Source organism: Lygodium microphyllum, chromosome 11 (genome assembly GCF_053477565.2).
Source record: "Lygodium microphyllum isolate KBCC chromosome 11, Lygodium_microphyllum_v1.1.10, whole genome shotgun sequence".
In the NCBI taxonomy this organism is placed as follows: domain Eukaryota; kingdom Viridiplantae; phylum Streptophyta; class Polypodiopsida; order Schizaeales; family Lygodiaceae; genus Lygodium; species Lygodium microphyllum.
The window spans coordinates 117,804,192-117,826,654 of NC_141145.1; the positions used below are offsets into that span (position 1 = coordinate 117,804,192).

The 22,463-nt window shown below is 40.1% G+C and overlaps 1 protein-coding gene, 1 long non-coding RNA gene and 1 pseudogene across 2 annotated transcripts in view; 1 reads left to right on the plus strand and 2 right to left on the minus strand.

The window, feature by feature from the left end:
- Positions 1-5,608: 5,608 nt before the first annotated feature.
- Positions 5,609-9,404, plus strand: LOC148029280 (2-oxoisovalerate dehydrogenase subunit alpha 2, mitochondrial-like). The gene is made up of 10 exons (XM_087688043.1): positions 5,609-5,958; positions 6,043-6,376; positions 6,881-7,018; positions 7,144-7,326; positions 7,427-7,584; positions 7,681-7,780; positions 7,883-7,994; positions 8,066-8,205; positions 8,295-8,480; positions 8,987-9,404. The coding sequence occupies exons 2-10, from the start codon at positions 6,116-6,118 to the stop codon at positions 9,155-9,157; spliced, it is 1,449 nt and encodes a 482-aa protein (XP_087544169.1). The 5' UTR covers positions 5,609-5,958; positions 6,043-6,115; the 3' UTR covers positions 9,158-9,404.
- The window catches only part of LOC148029281 (uncharacterized), a 42,039-nt gene continuing 27,985 nt past the window's right edge, over positions 8,410-22,463 (minus strand). The window contains exons 2-3 of the long non-coding RNA XR_015692401.1: positions 10,354-10,448; positions 8,410-8,522 (exon numbers count right to left, since the gene is read on the minus strand). This is a non-coding gene — a long non-coding RNA (uncharacterized LOC148029281). The remainder of the gene's footprint in view (positions 8,523-10,353; positions 10,449-22,463) is intronic.
- LOC148029282 (uncharacterized) lies at positions 17,752-19,683 on the minus strand (annotated as a pseudogene).

Consider the following 22,463-nt stretch of genomic DNA (forward strand, 5'->3'; position numbering starts at 1 on the left):
CATTTAGAGTCACAAGCAAGAAAAGAGGAGTTACTTCCTCTCCAAAGGTGATATCCTGCGAAGTCAGGTTCTTCAGTATAGCATGGAACTGGCTCAAGTGAGCAGACATAGTCGCATTATCCTTCATGCGTAGATCCATAAGCTGCTTCAACCAGTACATCTGACTTGCCGGACTTTTCTTATCATAAAGATTTTTTATCTTATTCCATAGATCCCATGCACTCTGTGCTTCCTCAAATACATTATAATGTACCTGTTCAGTGAGAGACAATACAATCGTGGACTTGCATAGCTCATCAAGTTCAAGCCAGTCGTCATTATCCATAGTTTCAGGCTGCTCCCCACTCAACCAAAGTGGCTTAATCTGAGATTTCTGCACCAAGACCTGCCAAATTTGACTCTTCCAATAAGAGTAGTTGGTACCATCCAACTTTGTAATGTTAAAGATGGCACTATCATGCGAAGATGACGCCATTATGCAGGCTGGAAATGCCCAAACAGTCCAAAACTGCTTGCTGTTTTACTGCAGAAACTGCCCAAAAATGACCAAAACGGGGTCCAAAGGGCGAGCAAAGTGTGCCAAAAGTTGTTGCCCACTTAGTACTAGGTGCGGTACACCAAATCAGGATATTTCAGCATGAAAAGTATACCTCAGTCCACCAATAACTGCTTGCTCTAATAAATTGCATGTATGCAATCTAAAGAGCAAACTGTCCCAAAATAGGATCCAATGTCAAGCAAACAATGCTAGGTCCAAAGCCGGCATGAAACAGACATAAGCAAGGCCAATGACAGTGAAAAGAACATGAGCTCAACACCAAAGCATGTCAAAATAACATCTGCCAGTGAAAGGCACACCCCCAGACACTCTAGGCAAAGTGTTCCTGTAACTGCCAAAACCTGACACAAATAGGTGTCTGCTCAAAGAGAAAGATCCAAATATGAGACTTAGCTCATAAGCATCCTGTGAACCAAGAGTACATCAATGCATATCCATAAAGATCGGAGTATGATCCCAAAGTCTCAATGTGTATGTAGCTGCTCAAGACATAAACTGCTCCAAATACATGTAAGTGCTCCAATAGCATGCAACTGTCAAAGGTCAAGCAAGCATGTAAAATGCTCCCACTGGCACAAAAGGCGTACAAAGCAAGCTCAAAAGCTCAAACAACCCAAGAGAAAGCACCAGTGATAAGTGACCCTGTCAATGCATCAAGCGCATCCAAGAGAGCATGACATACATGAAGCACCGGTCGTATTAACCATGAAGCAATACATAAGCCCAAATAAGCTCTCGGTCAACTCAATGACATCCAAATAGCAACCAAGATCAGTGATCAAGTAAGCCGGGAATGCTCAAATACATCCAAATCCAAGCTCCAAATGTCGGTATGGCATACACGAACCAAATAGCATATGTCACGAACCAAAGCATGTAATGCAAAAGCCTAACTGTCAAGCAGAGACATGAGGCATAGGCGGTCCACGAGCATGCCAAGTCGGTCCAAATGCCAGTGAAGACGGAGCTAATGCAAAGCTCAAAAGCATCCCATAATCTCATACATATGCTCCAAGTCGTCCCCAAATGTCAGAGACATCATGCCAAAGCTCAAAGCATACATCCGGTATCGGTAGGTAAGTGCCAAAGCATGTAAAGTACCTTCAGCCCACTGTTATTCCAGCATGTATTTACTATTCTAAACAGTAGATTTCAGCCCCGAATTCAAGCCAAAATCATGGTCAAACCAAATGCATACATCCCCAATACATCCGGGTAGGAAGTAGACCGCATACGGGCATCAAATAAGGTAACCGGAGTAGAGTATAAGCATCAAATGCCAATGCCAAGTGTGGCTGCCCTATTTCTAGCACTGTATAACAGTAAATAACAGTCCCAAATCAGCCAATATTTCAAGCCAAAATCATGGCATAATCATGTGCATACATTCCCAAGGCACTAGGCATCATGTAGACCGCATACGAGCATCAAATAGCACAACCGGAATGGAGTATAAGCAACAAATGCTAATGCCAATGGTGCTGCCCTGTTTTCAGCCTGTTATGACAGTTTATGACAGTCCCAAATCTGAAGAAATCAGCCCCGAATGATCAAGACCAATGCCCAAAGCTTGAATGACATCAAACATGAAGTCTATAGCCCTCTTGATCAAGGTAGAGAGCAAGAAGCAATGGCCAAGTGTGGAGCTGAAGTAGATGAGTGCTCACAGCCTGGAAAAAAATGATGCAATCTGCCCTGTTGGTGCTGAACTTGCTGCTGCTCCACATGGGCTGAAAAGGGGGTAATGGGGAGCTCAAGAAGGGCCTATCAAAGGCCTATGACAAGCCTCTTTGAGCCTTGATAGGTGTAAGGCACAATATGAGGGGAATAAGCTTCAATGGTTTGAAGCCATGGCTGCCCTTGCTGTTTCAACCTGTAGACTGAAATAAAACCCTGAAAGAATGATCAAATACCTCAGTATCAATGCCTTGAAGGTGCCTCAATAGGCTGGGAAGGCGCTCGGGAAGCCGAGGAGTGACGGGAGCTCGGGGAGATCGGATATGGTTGCCGGGATGGAGATCCAATGTGTGAAGCGAGTCGATGCGAAGGTCGGGAAGCACCGAGTCGAGCTCGAGCAAGGGAATGCCAAGCTCTGATACCAGTTGAAAGGTGAGAAGGATCGAAGCTTGCACGCGAGCTATGGCGGGAGAGCAAGAGCAAGAAAAGAGAGAGACAAGAAATGGGAACTCCAACAGTCACAATGTGTGACCGGGCCTTCCTTTATTCAAACTGTCACTAAAAGAATAAAGAATAAAGTGACGTGACAGGCGCCCGCCACCTGCAGTGTGCAGTGACGGGTACTGTCAGTGTAGTAATACACGAGGCGGCACAGCGGAGGCGCCTTTACCCCCAACAATACATAGGCTCTAATACATGTTCTTGATCCCTTGAGCAACCCCCAACAAGCTCTAACAGTTCTAGAGACTCAAACTGAAATGCATACCTTTCACATGAGATCAATGGCAACCTACTTCTTCAAGAGACATACTTTGTCTTCAAGCTTCAGGGTCTGATCCACCAATGCCATCCTCCAAAGAGCCCATTCATGGCTCTGATACCATGATGAAAGTGAGAGAAGGGTTGGAGCCAACAGTAAAGAGCAGAGAGCTCACACACATTTCTTCATTATCCATTAACACATAACTAAAGAGAGTGCTTACAACCTAAGGTCACAACAGGACCATTCACACCAAAGATATCTAAGCTAAATACCGACTTATTCAATGTTAGCATGTGTACAGTTGGACATGCTAAGTGTCGGTACAATTATACCAAAGATAGAGAAGTCGAGCTTGAAGTCTAACACAAGTTTATTCCTAGATGTGATGTCTTTTACTGAGTATTTTTCTATAATAAAGTGAGAGAGGACATTGTTTATCAAGAATTCAAGGTTTCAAGTGTGCAAGTTCATTCCCAAATGTGATGTCTTTTACTGAGTATTTTCAATGTGATATATAGTCAATTACATATATCTTCTTTGTCCTATACACATTGGAGGCATCACAGAGAGAGAGAGAGAGAGAGAGAGAGAGAGAGAGAGAGAGAGAGAGTGTGTGTGTGTGTGTGTGTGTGTGTGTGTGTGTGTGTGTGTCCCCAATTCACATGTAGAAGTACAATATTCTTATGCCAATCAAAGTCATGGACAATATTGATATCATAATACACATTGATTACATGCTAGATTGGCTACAAACATTCATGGCAATAAACTAACCCTAAAGTTTTACTAAGAATGTAACTTTTAGAGAACTTTGAATCCAAAGCCACATTTTTGGAATTATGCAAGTCACTTTTGTTTAATAGAAAAGACTATGATAGCATATGTTTTGAACATAGTATGATTGCTTATGGAAGCTTGTGACTATGATGTGTTTAACATAGCATGATTGCCTATGGAAGTGTGTGACTTTGAATAATATCAAATATAAACATAACATAGGCATGGCTTTAGATTGTTAAATCCTTTGAGCATATAGGATGGCCATGCTTCTTACCATCTAGAAGGAAATGGTAGTAGGATAGTAGTTATTGACAAGGATTACTATAGCACAAATTTGGCATCTTGCGTGAGGATTTGACAAAGGAAGATATATGGACACATCATGGCCATGAATTAGAGCTGCTTATCTCAAGTATATAGTATGTTCATCTTTCTTTTAAATAGGAGTAACTACTAACAAAAATAACACTAACGCAAGATTGGCAACCTGAACTAAATAGTTAGATATTTTAAGAGAGAGAGAGAGAGAGAGAGAGAGAGAGAGAGAGAGAGAGAGAGAGAGAGAGTGTGTGTGTGTGTGTGTGTGTGTGTGTGTGTGTGTGGAGTTGTAATGTACACACAAATATATACCCACAACAAGGTCTAATAAATGTGAATAATTTGTGGGTATATTATGTAAATGTTAAACATACATTCCACAAAGTGCAACATGATGGTGTGCGAACTATGCCATTAGTTTCCCTTTAGTTGCATTGAAAGCATGCATAGCCAACCTTGGTACAAGCATAAATTCTTTCCTTCTCAAACTGCCTCACACACTCCCCCCTAAATCTCTTAAAACATGCTCATCCTTATCCCCCTAAAACATTTCTCAATGTTTAACCGCATTGAGTGTATGTATATGCTAAGGTGAACATTGTCTTGAAGAGTGAAGTGCCAACCTTGTGAGTTCTACAATGATGCAAGCTACATGAAGTGCACCTAGCAATAGCTTTTGATAATGTAGGCCAAATTGCAAACAAGAAAGATAATCCACTATAAAAGCCTTAAGATTGGTGGGCTTTTACACAACATATAGCCCATTGTTTGTTGTGCAGCATGTAAAAGATAAATATATCATGATGGGCAAGGGGAGAGAAAAAGTGGCATAACATGATGAGATGGCAAGAAGATTGCAACCATTTGTTCTTTAGGTGTCAAGAGGGGCAACCATTCATTATTTAGGTGTCGAGATGGGCTATGCTGCCAACTGTGTCACCATTGATGACGCCAAAGGGATAGGTGCCACATCAACCACATAAAAGTGTGCGCGCGTGACCGCTTCCTAAATAGGCCGAGGGGGGCTCAATCAAAATGCAAGTGGGATGATTAAGGGTGGGTTCAGACCCGGCACACAAACAAGCATCCCAAATACAGATGGCCAATCAAATTTCAACATGGAAAACTGTATGTTCACACACATGGTGGAAGGCCAAAAAAATTTGGGGCCTTTTTTGACACGTCATGACCAAGTTTTTGCTCCTCTCTTCCGGCCTGCCCAGCACGGATACTTCTGCTTCATGCCATGTCTTCTCTTTGGCTCCTTTCCTTGTCCACCACTAATGTGAATGAGATGGCGGACAACTCTTGGGAAATCCTTGTAGATGGGTGGAAAAGGGGATTTTTTACCCTTTTGTCCACCGTGCAAGTGTGAACCCACCCTAAATCGTTGAAGCGAGTAGGAGCTTTCATTCATGACGCAATCAGACACATGAATTGTCATTGATTATTTGTTGATTTGCACCCTTACGTGGCCGACGGCGATATCTATCAAACTCTGGCACCCCACATATGTAGAATCAAAATAGATGGATCTCCTGTTTCTCACCAAAAATATTTCAGATTCCAGTCGTTAATCGATATCGTTCGTATTGGAGCGCTTCTCTATTGCAAACGCAATCGCAAAGATTCATCGGCCCTCTTTCTTTAAGTGGCTTATCTGTAACTAATTGCCTCTCTCATCATCTGTATCATAGGTCCTGCAGCCTCCCCCTTGAATGCTTCAAAATTCAGCTTCTGCATAGGCTGCTTGCTTCTTGGATCATCCCAAACCAGACTCAAATTTCTTTGCAGAGGCTCACTCCTTCTTGGGTCATCAAAAAACAGACTCAACTCTTGTTCTGTCATTGAGAATTGATCAGTGAGGATCACTCTGCTGTGATTTTTCTTCAATCAGGGGTAGATTACCAGTGATTCTGAACATTTTTTTTATCATTTCAAGCAGGGACCGATCGTTCAAGCGACCATTCATTCCAGCCTTCAATCAGACTTCAGGACTGTGTACTCTTACGTGATTGATGGATTACAGGCGCTTTAAGGGAGCCCGGATGCTTAGCAGTACGTTGCTGACAGGTGCTTATAAGCAATCTAAATCTAATTTGGGTGCTTGTCCCAAGAGTTACATCAAATCAAAGGAGATTGCCCATGGAGTACACAGAAGATTTTTGGGTAGCCCCAATTACAGGATGTCGGCCTGTGCCGCACAGCAACTAGTTTGGCCTCAGCTTTGTAAACACTTGAGCTCAAACCCAGAGAGAGTTACAGCTGATGAACCTGAGGTGAGTTCTATAAACACCTTTGAGTTTAAGACCTTGTATTGCCTATTCTCTAGGTTGTAAATCAAGTATACGTTTCGTTTAGTATAACGCCTCAATTAAAACAGTTGGCCCTTCGAATGATAATTTTGGCGGGATTGTGGAAACAAATCTAAAGACAAGTGCCCCTACTAATCAAAGAGTGTCATGGTGCCTTCCCGATACATTCATATTCATATAGACAAGTCCTCTATTGGTTTAAAAAATCAGAAATTTTTTGCTCGAGACAGGTTCTAGTTGATAAGTTAGCTAGCCAAGTATCCTGAAATGTGCGACGCATTATATGGACACTGGTATCTTCATTTCATTGCTAATCGGCACATTATTTCCCTCCACAGATCACAGATGCTTTTTAGGTCCTAGTGTCGTAGAACAGGGGATGTCACTGTACTTACGTGATTCTCTGATTTCTGAATTCATGGTCTGACTTATTAATTGTTTCTTACCTTTTTTCACGTTATATTGCAGATCTCTAGCTTTACAACTTCAAAAGTACACTATTCTCCTCAGCTGAACTTCATCCCTGAGAACGTGGATGAGAGTATTGCATGCTTTAGACTCCTTACAGAAGATGGCCGAGCTTGCCACCATTCACATGTTACTGAGGTGAGGTATGGTAGTGTACATCATGGGAAGGTTTCAATTGAAACTTCATAAACTGAACTTGAACAATTTAATGCGTTTTTTTTCTGACAGTTAATTGGTCCTTTGATTGTTTATGCTGGTTGTAGTTTGATCAGCAGCTGTGTTTGGAGATGTACCACAAAATGGTTACCCTGCAGGTAATGGACACCATTTTCTACGAGGCGCAGAGGCAAGGTAGAATATCTTTTTATGTGACAACAATTGGAGAAGAGGCTATCAATATAGCTTCAGCTGCTGCCCTTAGTGGCAAAGATGTTGTATTTTCTCAGGTATTACGAAGTGCCACCTTTTATTATGTTTTTATCTCAAATTTCAATTATGTATGGATGATTATTGTATCTGATTGTTCAATGTTTTATGGAACTTTAGTACCGTGAGCCAGGTGTACTTATGTGGCGTGGATTTACACTTCAGCAATTTGCACACCAGTGCTATGGAAATGATTGTGATCTAGGAAAGGGACGGCAGATGCCTGTGCATTATGGAAGCAAACAACTTAACTACTTCACAATTTCATCACCCATAGCGTAAGATAAACTTTTTTGAAATTATGTTTGTTTGAACTTTTTTTGTCAGTTCTAGTAGATCAGTTCAGTATACCATAAGGAAGATTACTATTATAGGACTCAAGTCCCCCAGGCTGTAGGAGCTGCTTATTCTTTGAAAATGAACAAAGAAGCAGCTTGTGCGGTCACTTACTTTGGTGATGGAGGAACTAGTGAGGTATGCAACTATTAGCTTGCTGCTAATGCGTGCTTTGTTGTTGGATAATGGTTTGGTTGATTATGCTAGTAAAACTAACGGTCGTTTTTGCAAATGCTGCAGGGTGACTTCCATGCTGCTCTGAACTTTGCTGCAGTGTTAGAGACACCAACCTTGTTTATTTGTCGAAATAATGGATGGGCAATCAGCACTCCAAGTTCAGAGCAATTCAGAAGTAATTTTCACACTTAGCCCTTTTGGTTAGTTTTTAATTGTGGGGTAGTGAATCATTGATACATTGTGCAGGTAATGGAGTGGCTGTCAAGGGTCAAGGCTATGGGGTTCGCAGTATTTGTGTGGATGGAAATGATGCTCTCGCTGTCTATCTTGCTGTCAAGACGGCTCGAGAAATGGCAGTGCAGGAATGTAGACCCATTCTGATAGAGGTAATTGAGTAGCATTATTTATTTGAGGGGTAATACATATTACACAAGTCTGTTCCTAGTGATCAATTTTACCATTGTATGTTTTGTAGGCACTCACATACCGTGTTGGCCATCACTCAACTTCAGATGATTCCTCAAAGTATCGTGTGAAGGATGAGATAGAGTACTGGCGGACCAGGTGCAACCCTGTTACAAGGCTGAAAGCATGGATTGACAGCAAGGGTTGGTGGACTGATGAGCAAGAAAAGGATTTTCGAGAAGAAATCAGAAGCCAAGTATGATGCCTGATATGCTGGTTTGCTGTTATAGCAATCTCCCTGCATGATCTCCCTGCATGATCGAACATTGTTTGCTTTTCAGTTGGCCATCTTATCATGTACCAATTTATGATACACATTAGTAGAACATGTCAAAAGGTCCTCACAATGCAACAAAAGAAAAGCTTAGTCCAACTAGAGAGCCAAGCCCCCTAATCCTGCCAATGGAGTGCACTGTCAATATCTTTCATCCAACCTAGTCTAAATCAATCTGTAATTCCTAGGAATCTGAAACTACTGGCAAATACAGTAAAAGGAATAAACCTTAGACCAGTAAGGAATCATAGTGGCTTGCACTGTTCTCAAACCCAATCTTTTCATCTTAAGAGCTATTAACTTTGGGGCTGTACATATCACGATCATTGCATTGTTTTTACTTGTATTTAAACTTCTGGTGAAGTACTTTTCGTGCAGTTCATTGATTATTGCTGTTATGACTTTTTGAATTTTTTTGTTGAGTGTAGATGCTGACAGCTCTGAGGACTGCTGAGCTAAGGAACAAACCTAGCTTAACTCAACTCTTTGAAGATGTATATGACTCCATGCCTTCAAACCTGAGAGAGCAACAGAGAAATGTCCAGTCTGTAGCTGAAAAGTATCCTGCAGACTATCCAAGAGATGTTCCTCTGAATTAGATTATGGAACGTGTTGTACAGCATGCTGTGTAAAAATTGTAACAGTGGCATTTGTTCCTGTATATACATTAACTATTGTAAAGCCTCTCACAAACTGTATATATATGTGTATATACATTATGGCTTCCAAAAAAGTCAGAAGCATGAGAAGTTGATGTTTCATTATTATCTCCAGCAAGGAAAGTCTGGGGACTAAGGTCGATGCAATGCAATATCAAAGTTCATCCAATTAGTAATATTAAATTCGGTTTGAAGTGATTATGGTTGTCTGTGTTGTATGATTTATCAGAAACTTGTTGAACTGATGCAATCATTCCAAGTGTTTGGCTAGAGACAAAGTAGACAATTTAAATTCTTTTTCTTAGAATTGAAAAAGAAATCAAACAAGCAACCACAGTGGTGATTGAATGGTGGATTATGTTAGGTACGCAGTTACAAGAAACAGAGTTTATTTTTATGGTTGAATGGTATGAGTTTAGCAACGCCTAATTTGTGGGAGTGTGTTTAGATTATAAATAGACTAGCAAACACAATTTTGTCAATATGCAAATGAATTTCATGAGGATCATGGACTGTCATTGGAGGGGTTGATCCAAGATCATTGCATGTAAGTAATGATAATGGGCTCGAGTGTTTCCTTGCCTAATGGCAGCTCCTAGGAGCACTAAGAAGGTGAAGGCCGACTATGTCATGCATGAATTTACAGAGGCATTGCTGCCATAGTTGCCAAGAAATGTATTTCATAAGTTCAGGAAACTTAATCCATACCTGGACATTTCATAGACGTATGACACACACATTTTAAACTTTAGAAGCCCTACCCTAATAATGTGTTTGAACTTTTGTAATCAACATCTACCATGGATTCATATAAAAACTAACACGGATATTGACATTGATTGCAGGAATTCGTTCAAGTTGTTGTCCATGATACACGTCACTTCTATGGCTGCTTCTCTAGTTAAGTTTAATGTTGGTCATAGATAATGGACTATGATGCAAGTAGATATTTATGCTATCTTGCAAGTTAGTTTGCATTGCATAGAATCATGAATGATAATGAATCTGTGTTTGCTGCATTGCATGAGCCACATTTTATCTATGTATTATGTTTTATAGTTTTTCCCAATCGTGAATTAAACCCATTTTTAACATGTTACAAAAGTCACATAGAACCTATGGAACCCATTTCTTACCTCCCATTTTAGAAACCCTTGGTAGGAAGTGCCCTTCATGTATGAGATTGGGCAACATTTTGCTAAGGTTTTTGCCGTGGAAATTTGTACTGCAGCTGGCAAAGGGGAAACCATAAAGACTATATTATATCATGTAGCCATTTTGCAGAGAGGGCAATGAAAATTTTGGAGGAATGGCATTATTTGAAAACAAAAGAAAGAGGTGGGAGGAACATATGTGAGAGATAGTAATCCAATCCAATGGGCAGTTGAGGTTAAGTGTGCCAGTCTAAGGATACGCCAGCACAATTTGATGCTGCTGAAATGAAGTTGCTGCCGAAGATGAAGGATAGAGCTCAGGAGAGTCTGACAGAATTCAAGATCTCTTTGTCAAGTGCAAGCTGCTTGGTTCAAGATTTGTGTGAGGAATATGCATAGGGTCAAGGGTCAGAAGTCATGGACTAGGGCACTTTAGCCTGCCAAAATCAGGAAGTAATGCAGTTGAGCTCAGAATCTGATCAGCAACAGCTTTTGGGCTCGATGGAAAAGAAGCGTGCATCAGCTGCAGAGGAGATCATTGAATTACAGGACATGGTTACAATTGCTAAGATATGGCATGTAATTGTGCCTACATTATCATGACTATGTATTACCCTATTCCCCTATTGGTATATGTCTTAGTGTATTCGCTGATTTGTGTATATAACTTGATTGCATACCTTCTCTGGTATATGCCAAGTATATTTGTGCATATGATGTTTATGTGAATGATTTCAAATGCTATATAATAGATGAAATGTGTCATATGTTATATTTATATCTGATCTGAATGTGCTATGTAGCTAAGAGAGAGAGATATAAATCTGAGTATTTGTGTTGCATAGCTAGCTGTTGTTCTATGTAACTGAGAGTGCACGTTTTATCTTAGAGTGGGCCAGTTGTGCTATGTAGCTAAAACTCCATGTCTGTTTTGTCACAGTACACTACTGTGCTGTATAGCTAGAGGGGATTGTCGCTTATGTTACATTTGGGTTTAACTGCTAAATAGCTAAAATAGAGATATATAGCTGGTTGGCAAAGATGAATAGCTACCTGTTTGCTCTATATGGCTGTAAGAGTCTGTCTCTTTTGTCCATAGGCTATTTATGCTACATAGCAAGAATGAATTGTCACATATTTTGCTTTTCTTGGTGCCAAATATGAGAAATTTCCTTGCCCTGTTGCCACATATACCACATGCTCTACTTTGCTTGTGCTTGCAGGCAATATGGAGTGCTTGTGGCACCCCAGTGCAAGCATGACATCGCTACAAGGGCTATGCAAATCACAGTGGCCTACTTTTCAAAGGTCATAATGAAGAACAGAGTGATGATAAGGAGATGCACATGTGATTATGTTCGTTATTTTGCAATGATGCTTTGCATTTAATATCTGCCATGTTTATTTCAGGTACAAAAAAAGAAACATATGTATCTGTACATGAAAAGCCTGCAAGAACCTCACTAGCTTCACACAGGCAATAGGTGACTGAAATATGTCACACTTAAACTTCTCTTTTAAGTCATGAATTCAACTTTTTATCTTGCTTTCACATGCTTTTATGTAGAAAAACTCCAGCATGCTAGCGTAACAAAGTTGGAATACTCTAAAGTCTAAGATGGCTTGACACCATCGCTAGTGCAATGTGGTAGGGAAGGTGAGGCAGGGTTAACCATTGGAGCTGATTTGCAAGCAACCCTAGCTAAGATATGTGCAGAGACAGACAATATGTCTGAAACATGATCACCAGGTCAGGATTGCCAAAGAGGAAGATGCCATCATCATTGCCACAGTAGAAAGATTCCATTGTCGAGAGGCAAATGCTGAAGCGCACCAAAACAGTGCCTACAATCCCAAGTGGGAATAAGTTATATATGCCCCTTAGCAGTTTTGTAAAGAAAAGAATAACAATCTGTCAAGCAGAAGCTTTGTCTGCCAATGTGCATAGCTTGGGCATGTTGGTGTGCTTCTCGATTAAGGCATGAGCGCATTTTTGTCTTTTCTATAGGTCAAGTGATGCAAGATCACATGAATTTCTACTTTGTGGCCCAATCTCCAAATTGTGAGGACAAACTTTAGTACTATTTTGTCTTCCATTCTTGTGCATTTTGTTTATTATTGTTTTCCACATTCAAACACCTATACCTTTTTTGTATGTGTTGCAAGGGCGTGAAATTGTAATGCTTTGCTTAGCATTTGATTAAAAGTCAATCAAATGTGAAAAGGTAACTTGCACGTGAGGTCCAAGTCAATTATTTCATCACGTGGGACCTAGGACCCCGAGATATCAATTGGTGCCAAAGAAAAAGTTGTAATAAGCTATGCTTGTCATGTTCTAAACTTCTAGGTGGTACATGTTGTCAGACTTGGGTCTAAACCAATTTACTGGCCACTAAATGTCAATGGTGGTGACCTTAGAGACTAGAATTAATGCCGATCCAAGAGTTAATAATTGCTCAAGGATACTTGTAAGACAATTTGGCCTAGCCAATTTAAGTATTGGCTCGTGAAATTTATTTTCTAGGCACTAAAATAATTATTAAATTAATTTTCAGATTTAACATTCTAAAAACTAATTTAATATTCTGAAAACTAATTTAATAAGCTAGATAATATTGGAAAATAGGATAAGAAGGCTGCCAATTGGCAAAACTTATCCATGCAAGTGGAAAAAACGTTTTTTAGGCCGAGAGAGAGAGAGAGAGAGAGAGAGAGAGAGAGAGAGAGAGGGGGTTGCAATTGCTACTAGAACAGTTGGCATGCAACCGGTCTATGACTCACATAAAGCGGTAGTTCCTTCAGTTAACACCTGGACTTTACATACACACACATAAATAGAGACCTCTCTCCCTCACTCAACACCAGATTGGCCCCGAAGACCGGCGCTCCTCTCGATATTTCTTTATCAATTAAAAGATAGAAATTTACAAAAATGGTAATGTTCCAAAATACATAACCTGTGAACAGTTGGTTTTCATCTCTTCTAAGTAAATCCCAGTTGCATAGGAACAGTACAGCATGTCTAGATCAACATCCCTTACTGTCCAGCATGTGCAAAATTCACTGTTCTTACTGTCCAGCACACTGTTCTTACGATTCAGCATGTGCAGAGTTCATTGTTCTTATTCAGCATGAGCAGAGTTCACTGTTCTTATTCAGTATGAACAGAGTTCACTATTCTTATGATTCAGCATGTGCAGAGTTCACTGCTCTTATTCAATATGAACAGAGTTCACTATTCTTATGATTCAGCATGTGCAGAGTTCACTGCTCTTATTCAGTATGAGCAGAGTTCACTGTCCTTACGATTCAGCATGTACAGAGTTCACTGTTCTGATTCAGCATGAATAGAGTTCACTGTTCTTATGATTCAGCATGTGCAGAGTTCACTTTTCTTCGATGGAATCAATCCATCATGCAAAGCATTTCTTTTGAGAATAGAGAGAGAGGTGATCAAAGGGAGCAAGCTCTACCTCAGTGCTTAAGTCAGAGACGTAGAAGTACTCTCTATGGCTAGTTTTCTTGTAGCAATCTGCCCTCAGCTCCTCCAAATGTCATTCTCCCATCTGCCCCTTATGCCTATTACGTTTTTTTTAATGCTCTCTCTCTCTTTTGGGAATTTGTGCCACATGGCATGTAACAATTTTCCCGTCTAAACCTTCCGGTCTAACATTCTCCATGTTCGATGCAAAATTTGACCTCGGCACAGATCAGAGAATTAATCTTCGTGTAAAAAAAAAGACAATGACACGAACAGATTCTGGGGTCCAAAAATAGTAACTGCCTAAATTTTATGGATGGTGACCCTTGCATTCCTCAAGTTGTTTTGTGCAACTTTTATCATTGCAACCACATCAAAAGTGTAATGTGACTCAGTTACAGTGACTTTTATTCCGTCAGCATTCTCACATGTGCATCTTCTATCTTGGCCAGGTTCATTGTCCTGCACCATCTCCAATGGTTAAGCACACAGGCCCAAACCACTGGCATTCTATTCTTTAGTGCCCATTCAATATGGAATTGGTCTTAAGGCTCAGACAAACCATTAGTCCAATTTGTCCCAATGGCTACCTCTTCTGGCCATCCAAAGATCCCGCTTATTCTAAGAGAACTCTGGGGGTAAAAAGCAACATCAACAAAAGAAAAGAAAAATAAAATATTTATATAAGTAAATAAAAAAAATAGCTGTAAAAAGTATCATCACCTGGTGACATACCCCCCTCATCGCATGTATCACTTGCTAACAGATGACACGGGGCGATGGTAGGAGTTTCCCCACTACCATTTGTGTCACCGCAAGTTCAAATCTCACATAGATGAAGGATTACATCCTGTATCCAACTATGATTATTAGGAGCCTTTCTAATATACATGTTTCTGGATGCAACACAAGGCCATAGCATGTATGCGCGAACTATTAGTGTCACAACATGCATATTCATTCAACTAAAGTGTAACAAATACAACTTCAAAGCATTGAGATTTCATTCAATGATACACATGTTAATGCTAAATGTAAGCCATACATTATGCATTATTCAATGAGATACAATATTCAACTGTACAATAGAAAATGTACATTTTGCTTCAAAAAGCATTCTAAGTCACTGTAGATTCCAGTAAGAAAGCTTCTCGGTAAAGTTGCAATAACTAAGGCGAATTTGCCAATTCAGCCTCTTCCATCCATTTAGCATCCATTGGTGAATAGTTCTTGAACTTCACCAAAACTTTTCTAATAACTCTACCTTTCACTTTCCTATCCTTATGTGCCAGGATCTGCTCAAGAACTAGAATCTCATCTAATTCCTCTACTTCAGGCTGTTCCTCTTGAACCAAATCTTCTAGCACTTCACCAATAAAAGGCCTCAATAGGCTCACATGGAATGCATTATGAATTTTCCAATTCTCTGGCAATTTCAGCCTATATGCTACGTCATTGATCTTCTCTGAGACTTGAAAAGGGTCAATAACGCATACTCAACTTTGAAAACAAACGTTCCTTAGCCTTCTGTTTTCTCAAACGTACCTTTTCAAAATGCAATAAGACCCAATCATCCTTTTTGAACAAGAGCTCCCGACGATGACTATCAACAGCTCTTTTTTGTTTAGCTTGTGACTTTTCTAGGGTATACTTGACCTTTTTATATGCTTTTTCCCAATCTTTTACATAACGATCTTCTTCAAAGATGTTATCTTTTGTCTGCAAAATGGGAGGCAATTTCTTTCCACCTTCCACAATCTCAAAATGTGCTTTGCCAGTAGATGAGTGCACTGTATTATTGTATGCATACTCAACCAATGGCAAGTAGTGTTCCCAAGAAGTCTTATGATCTGAAACATAACACTTCAATAAATCTAAAACAGTCAAATTTGCTTCTTTAGACTGTCCATCAGTTTGTGGATGGAAAGAAGATGAAAATTTCAGCGTAGTGTCCATGTTTTCAAACAATACTTTCCAAAACAAGCTAGTCATTCTTGGGTCTCTATCACTGACAATTGACCGTGGCATTCCATGGTACTTGAAGATATTTTGCATAAATATCTTTACCATGTGTTCTGACTTAATCTTTTTCCTTACAAGAATGAAATGTGCCTATTTGCTGAATCTGCAAATGATAGTCCAAATTCCATCATTCCCTAAAGAAGTTCTTGGAAGATCAAAAATGAAATCCATGGCAATACTTTCCCATGGCCTTTTTGGAATAGGCAATGGTTGCAATAACCCTGGTGCCTTCTGTCTATCAAATTTGACATTTTGACATACAAGGCAAGATCTGACATATGCATCAATATTAGATCTCAAGGCTGGCCAATAGAAGAAAGTGTCTACTGCTTTGACTATAGCATCAATACCACAATGTCCTGCATATGGTGGAGCATGACTTTCTAATAAAACTTTTGGCCTTAGCTGTTTTGTAACGCATAGTCTTCCATGCATCATGATAAAGCCTTCTTTGAACACATAATGGTCATGATGTTGGCCATTGATCAACTGTTCATAGATTTCAGAGAAATCTTCATCATCAACATACTGCTCTTTCATATCATCCAATTCATGGTGATAAGGAATTGAAACAACTGACACGTGGTTTGCGAGATAAAGCATCTGCAATTACATTCTTCTTGCCTTCCACATGCACTATCCGAAAATGAAACATAGATAGTAAATTTTCCCAACGCATGGTTTCTCTGACAATTTAGCCTGTGTGAGAAAGTATCTAAGTGTTTGATGATCCGTTTGCACTACAAAATCAGCACCAAGCAAATAGTGCTTCCAACTAGAGAGTGCATGGATCACAGCCAATAATTCTTTCTCATAAATTTGGTAAGTCCTTTCAGCGATAGAAAGCAATCTACTCTCGTATGCCACAACTCAGCCATTCTGCATTAATACAATACCAATGTTGTTTCCACATGCATCACACTGCACTACAAATGGCTTAGACAGATCTGGCAAAATAAGTATTGGTTCTGTAGTCATTTTTCCCTTCAAACATCTAAATGTTGATTTCTCTTTGTCAGTCCATTGCCATTTGATATCCTTCTTTTCAAGCGTATGTAAAGGAGAAGCAATCTCTGCAAAGTGTCTTACAAATCTTCTGTAGTAAGAGCATAGGCCAAGAAAACTGCGGACATCATGAACAGTTTTCAAGTCTGGCCAAGAGACAATTGCTTCTATCTTTGCAAGATCCATCTTCATACCATCTTTAGAAACGATGTGCCCAAGGAAGTGAATCTCTTCCAAAAAGAATTCACTCTTCTTACCATTAATGAGCAAACTGTTACCCTTAAGCTCATTAAAGACTGCAACTAAGTATTTTCTATGCTCCTCTTTATTCTTTGAAAAGATAATCATATCATCAAAGAATGTGCCAACGAAACTTCAATAAGGATGGAAAATTCTATCCATCATCTTGTTAAACATAGCAGGAGCATTGGTCAATCCAAACGGCATGACTAAAAATTCATAGAGACCAAATGTCGTTCTAAAAGTAGTCTTATGGATATCCTCTGGCCTGATTCTGATCTAATGGTATCCACTTTTTAAATCTATCTTGCTAAACATTCCTACTCCCTGTAATCAATCAAGAATGTCATCTATCCTCAAAATCAGAAACCTATTCTTGATCGTGTTCTTATTCAAGGCTCTGTAGTCAATACACATTCGCCAAGAGCCGTCCTTTTTCTGAACTAACAACACAGGTGAACAAAACAGAGAACTACTGGGCTGAATTAGTCCTTTCTCTAAAAGCTCATTAACCTGTGCCATAATCTCTTTCTGTTGCGCTGCACTGACCCTGTATGGTGGCCTATTGGGCGGACTAGTCCTTGGAATAAGATCTATGGTATGATCTTCAGGCCTCTCAGGGGGTAACTCTCCTAGTAACGAATCTGAGAAACAGTCTCACTGAATTTATCCAAGAAAGCCCTTCTACTTTCATCTAGTACAGACACATTACTGTCAACTTCATTAACTTGCTTTGCCAAAACCAAGTACGCAGAAATATGATTTTTCATTACAAAAGTAATTGTAGAAGCAGAAACAACTGGGATAGACTCTCCTTTAAGCTTCACATCTAACACATGAGTCTTGCTCCTATGTACAAGAGTAATCGTTCTATTGTAAGTATCCAAGATACCATACTTCCTGTGGCACCATGGGATACCCAACAGAACATCACAACCCTCTAGAGGCATAATATGGAACTCCTCTGTGTCCACATAGCTCTGAATATGCATATGAAGTTTGCCAAGAATGGGAGTGACAAGTTTAGTATGTCCTGGGCATGCCAAATCAACCTGTCCAATTGGTCCCATTTCCTCGGGACGTATACCCAATTTAGCTGCCAATGCTGGTGAGATGAAGTTTACACGAGCTCTAGGATCAAAGAAAATAGGCACTGTGGAATCTCTGATCTTTCCCCAAGCTCTGCACAGTTCTGTAGCATCATCAACTGATTAATCTCCCACCATATCAGGCACTAAGCCAATGCTGGGCTTCTTTTTACTTGGCGCATCTTTATCCTCCGCATCTTTAGAAAATTGTTGTGGGCACTTAGAAGCAATATGGCCTTTCTGTTCACAAATAAAGCATTTTCCAGTCATCATTAAAGCCTTTCTTTCTTCAAATGATTTGCCAAAAAGTGGCCTCTTTTGTCCTTTACCCTGTTTAAAAGAAGTCTGAGGTTGCTGCTGGAATCTTTTCTTCCAAAAAGACTTCTTTGTAAAATTGGTCCTTTCTAGAACTTGCTACTTCTTCTTGCCAGGATCCCGCTTAAACTGAGAATCCTTCTTTTCAATGCCTTTAAAGCTGTCAGCTTTTCCTTTCAACAATGCATTTGCCACACCAGTATTTTCAATTAACTGTACCATATTTGTAACCCTAGTCTTGGTACAATAATCCCTGATGGCTTCTGGCAAACCGCAACAGTACTTTTCAATTTGTTCTGACATGGGCATTGTCCTGTAAGAACTCACGGGAAAAAGTGCTTCCCAAAATTTCTTATTATACTCTTCTAAATCCGTACAATTTGCCGCGTCCAATTTATGCCATGCAGTCATGACATCTACTTCAAACGTGTTAGTTAACCATGAGGCTGCAAACAACTATTTGAAATGAACCCAAGTGACAGGTGCATATCCTTGCATCAACAATATGTTCCACCACTGCAAAGCATTACCTTTCAAAAAAGTTGCAGCCTTCCGCACCTTAGAAGTCTCAGTAAAATTCCCTCCTGTGTAAGCTACATCAAACTGCTGTATAAATGTCAAACCTTTCAGCTTATCTTGTATACCACTGAAGGTTTCAAACTTTATTGCCTGACCACCCTCTTTATAGTCTTTAGGCTTTGCACTTTTTGGTGTCAAGTTGTCATAGACAGGTGACTGTAAAAAGGGGAGTTCCTTAGGTGCATTATCAACATTCATTTCACATGTCTTAGCTGCCATATACCCACTAGGCTGAGAAGAACTAGCGGCTGCATTTTGTACTCCAGGCATCAAATAAGGACTCTGCAGAGTCTAATAACCGGGCTGTAGACCAATATTAGCATAAAGTGGGTTCACTGCCTCAATAGGCATCATTCCTAGTGGCCCTCTAGGCAAGTATCCCTGATAACCCGTGGGTAATCTAGCCATTGCTTGAAAAACTGACCCACCACCAAAGTAACCAGGATAAGTAGCAAACTGAGGAGGAATAGTCTACTGTGCCACTTGTGCATAACTGCCTTGACCATTCACTCCCTAATCCTGTGCTTGTGCTTCTTGTTGCACTAGACCTGTCTCCATGTTTGGTGTCTTTTCCACATGCTCACCCACATTAGAGGTTGGTATGATGTGATGACTCAGCCTGAGAATCCTCATTATGTGACTTCAAAAATTTTTGCATCCAAGGATTCTTTACCGACTGTTGGAAAGAGCCAACCGTACTGAGGAGTTGTGCCATAAACAAGTCCTCCTGTTCTTGCTCCTCATCATGTGGTTTAATCTCGGTTCTAGAAAGTGCTAACACCTGTGCACCAATACTCTCTCTTCGATGTCTATGAGCAGAAGAAGAACTCTCTTCTTCATGGGGGAGTTTTCCTTTGCCTTTATCCATGTCTGTAATCTCTCTAGTCCTGTAATCTCTGTAAAACCTGTGTGTATGGCCTTTTCACCCAAAACTATCCGAGCTTAAATTCTTACAGAAAAGAATTCAAATCCCAGGGATGGAACCATGCAACCGGTCTATGACTCACATAAAGCAGTAGTTCCTTCAATTAATACCTGGACTTTGCATACACACACATAAACAGAGACCTCTCTCCCTCGCTCAACACCAAATTGGCCTCGAAGACCGGCACCCCTCTCAGTATTTCTTTATCAATTAAAAGATAGAAAATTACAAAAATGGTAATGTTCCAAAATACATAACCTGTGAACAGTTGGTTTTCATCTCTTCTAAGTAAATCCCAGCTGCATAGGAACAGTACAGCATATCCAGATCAATATCCCTTACTGTCCAGCATGTGCAGAATTCACTGTTCTTACTGTCCAGCACACTATTCTTACTGTTCAGCATGTGCAGAGTTCACTGAGCAGAGTTCACTGTTCTTACGATTCAGCATGTGCAGAGTTCACTGTTCTTATTCAGCATGAGCAAAGTTCACTATTCTTATTCAGCGCGAGCGGAGTTCACTGTTCTTACGATTCAGCATGTGCAGAGTTCATTGTTCTTATTCAGCATGAACAGAGTTCACTATTTCTTATGATTCAGCATGTGCAGAGTTCACTGCTCTTATTCAGCATGAGCAGAGTTCACTGTCCTTACGATTCAGCATGTGCAGAGTTCACTGTTCTAATTCAGCATGAACAGAGTTCACTGTTCTTATTCAGCATGAGCAGAGTTCATTGTTCTTACAATTCAGCGTGTGCAGAGTTCACTGTTCTTCGATGGAATCAATCCATCATGCAAAGCATTTCTTCTGAGAATAGAAAGAGAGGTGATCAGAGGGAGCAAGCTCCACCTCCGTGCTTGAGTCAGAGACGTAGAAGTACTCTCCATGGCTGGTTTTCTTGCAGCAATCTGCCCTCAGCTCCTCCAAACTTCATTCTCCCATCTGCCCCTTATGCCTATTACGTTTTTTTTAATGCTCCCTCTCTCTCTTTTGGGAATTTGTGCCACATGGTATACATGTAACAATTTTCCCGTTTAAACCTTCCGGTCTAAAATTCTCCATGTTCGATGCAAATTTTGACCTCGGCACAAATAGAGAATTAATCCTCGTGTAAAAACGAAGACAATGACGCAAACAGATTCTGAGGTCCAAAAATAGTAACTCCCTAAATTTTAGGGATGGTGACCCCTGCATTCCTCAAGTTGTTCTGTGCAACTTTTATCATTGCGACCACATCAAAAGTGTAATGTGGCTCAGTTACAGTGACTTTTATTCCATGAGCATTCTCACATATGCATCTTCTATCTTGGCCAGGCTCATTGTCTTGCACCATCCCCAGTGCCTAAGCACACAGTCCCAAACCGCTGGCATTCTATTCTTCAGTGCCCATTCAATATGGAACTGGTCCTAAGGCTCAGACAAACCATTAGTCCAATTTGTCCCAATGGCTGCCTCTTCTGGCCATGCAAAGATCCCGCTTATTCCAAGAGAACTCTGGGGGTAAAAAGCAACAACAACAAAAGAAAAGAAAAATAAAATATTTATATAAGTAAATAAGAAAAGCAACTGTAAAAAGTATCACCACCTGGTGACATGGCAAGCCATTTCCAACCAATAGGAGACCCTCCATGAGCTAGTGGCATGCCCAAAAGAGACTACAACACCACATGACAGTTGTTTGAGGGTTATTTGAACTACACAACATCATATTTGGAGTGTTCCATCACTGGAGGCAACTTTCATAACTGTCTAGACTCAACAACAGCTGATTTCTTCAATTTTCTCGTGATGGAAGTCTGAATTGTCTCTCTTCAACATTCTCTCTTACCCTCAAGCCATCTCTCAAGTTATCTCAGTAAAATCCAACCATTTGAATCATTACAGGTGAAAATTTTGATTAATCTTTACTGTAAAACCCAACTTACAACAAAAATTAGGATTTGGCACAACTACCTCGAGATACGTGCTCAAAATTAAGGGCCTATGTCGCAAGACTGTGGCAACTATTACCTTTTTGTTGATTTCTTTATTACATATTTTATTTGGTTTTTCTTTTTGGAAGGAGCTCTCTTGAAATCTAAACGCCTGAGTTGCATGGCCAGTTTGTGAAACGGACAAGAATGTCTAGTGAGTCAAGACTGGACAGTTAAGGTCCAGTATAAGTCTGGAAGAGACTTGTAAAAGTGTATATGGACAAGTGTGTTGAAGAACTAGCCTGGAAGAGACTATTTCAAAGTGAAGATGGACAAATCTTCAAGAGATTAGTCCATGTGGGGTCATCAGTGGAAATTCACTTTCAGTTGAGCTACATTACAGATTTGGATGTAGCCATAGTCTGCAAATATGGTCAGAAGACTAGTGGGATACAATGGAAGCAACTCCTAAAATTTAGGGAGTTACTATTTTTGGACCCCAGAATCTGTTCGCGTCATTATC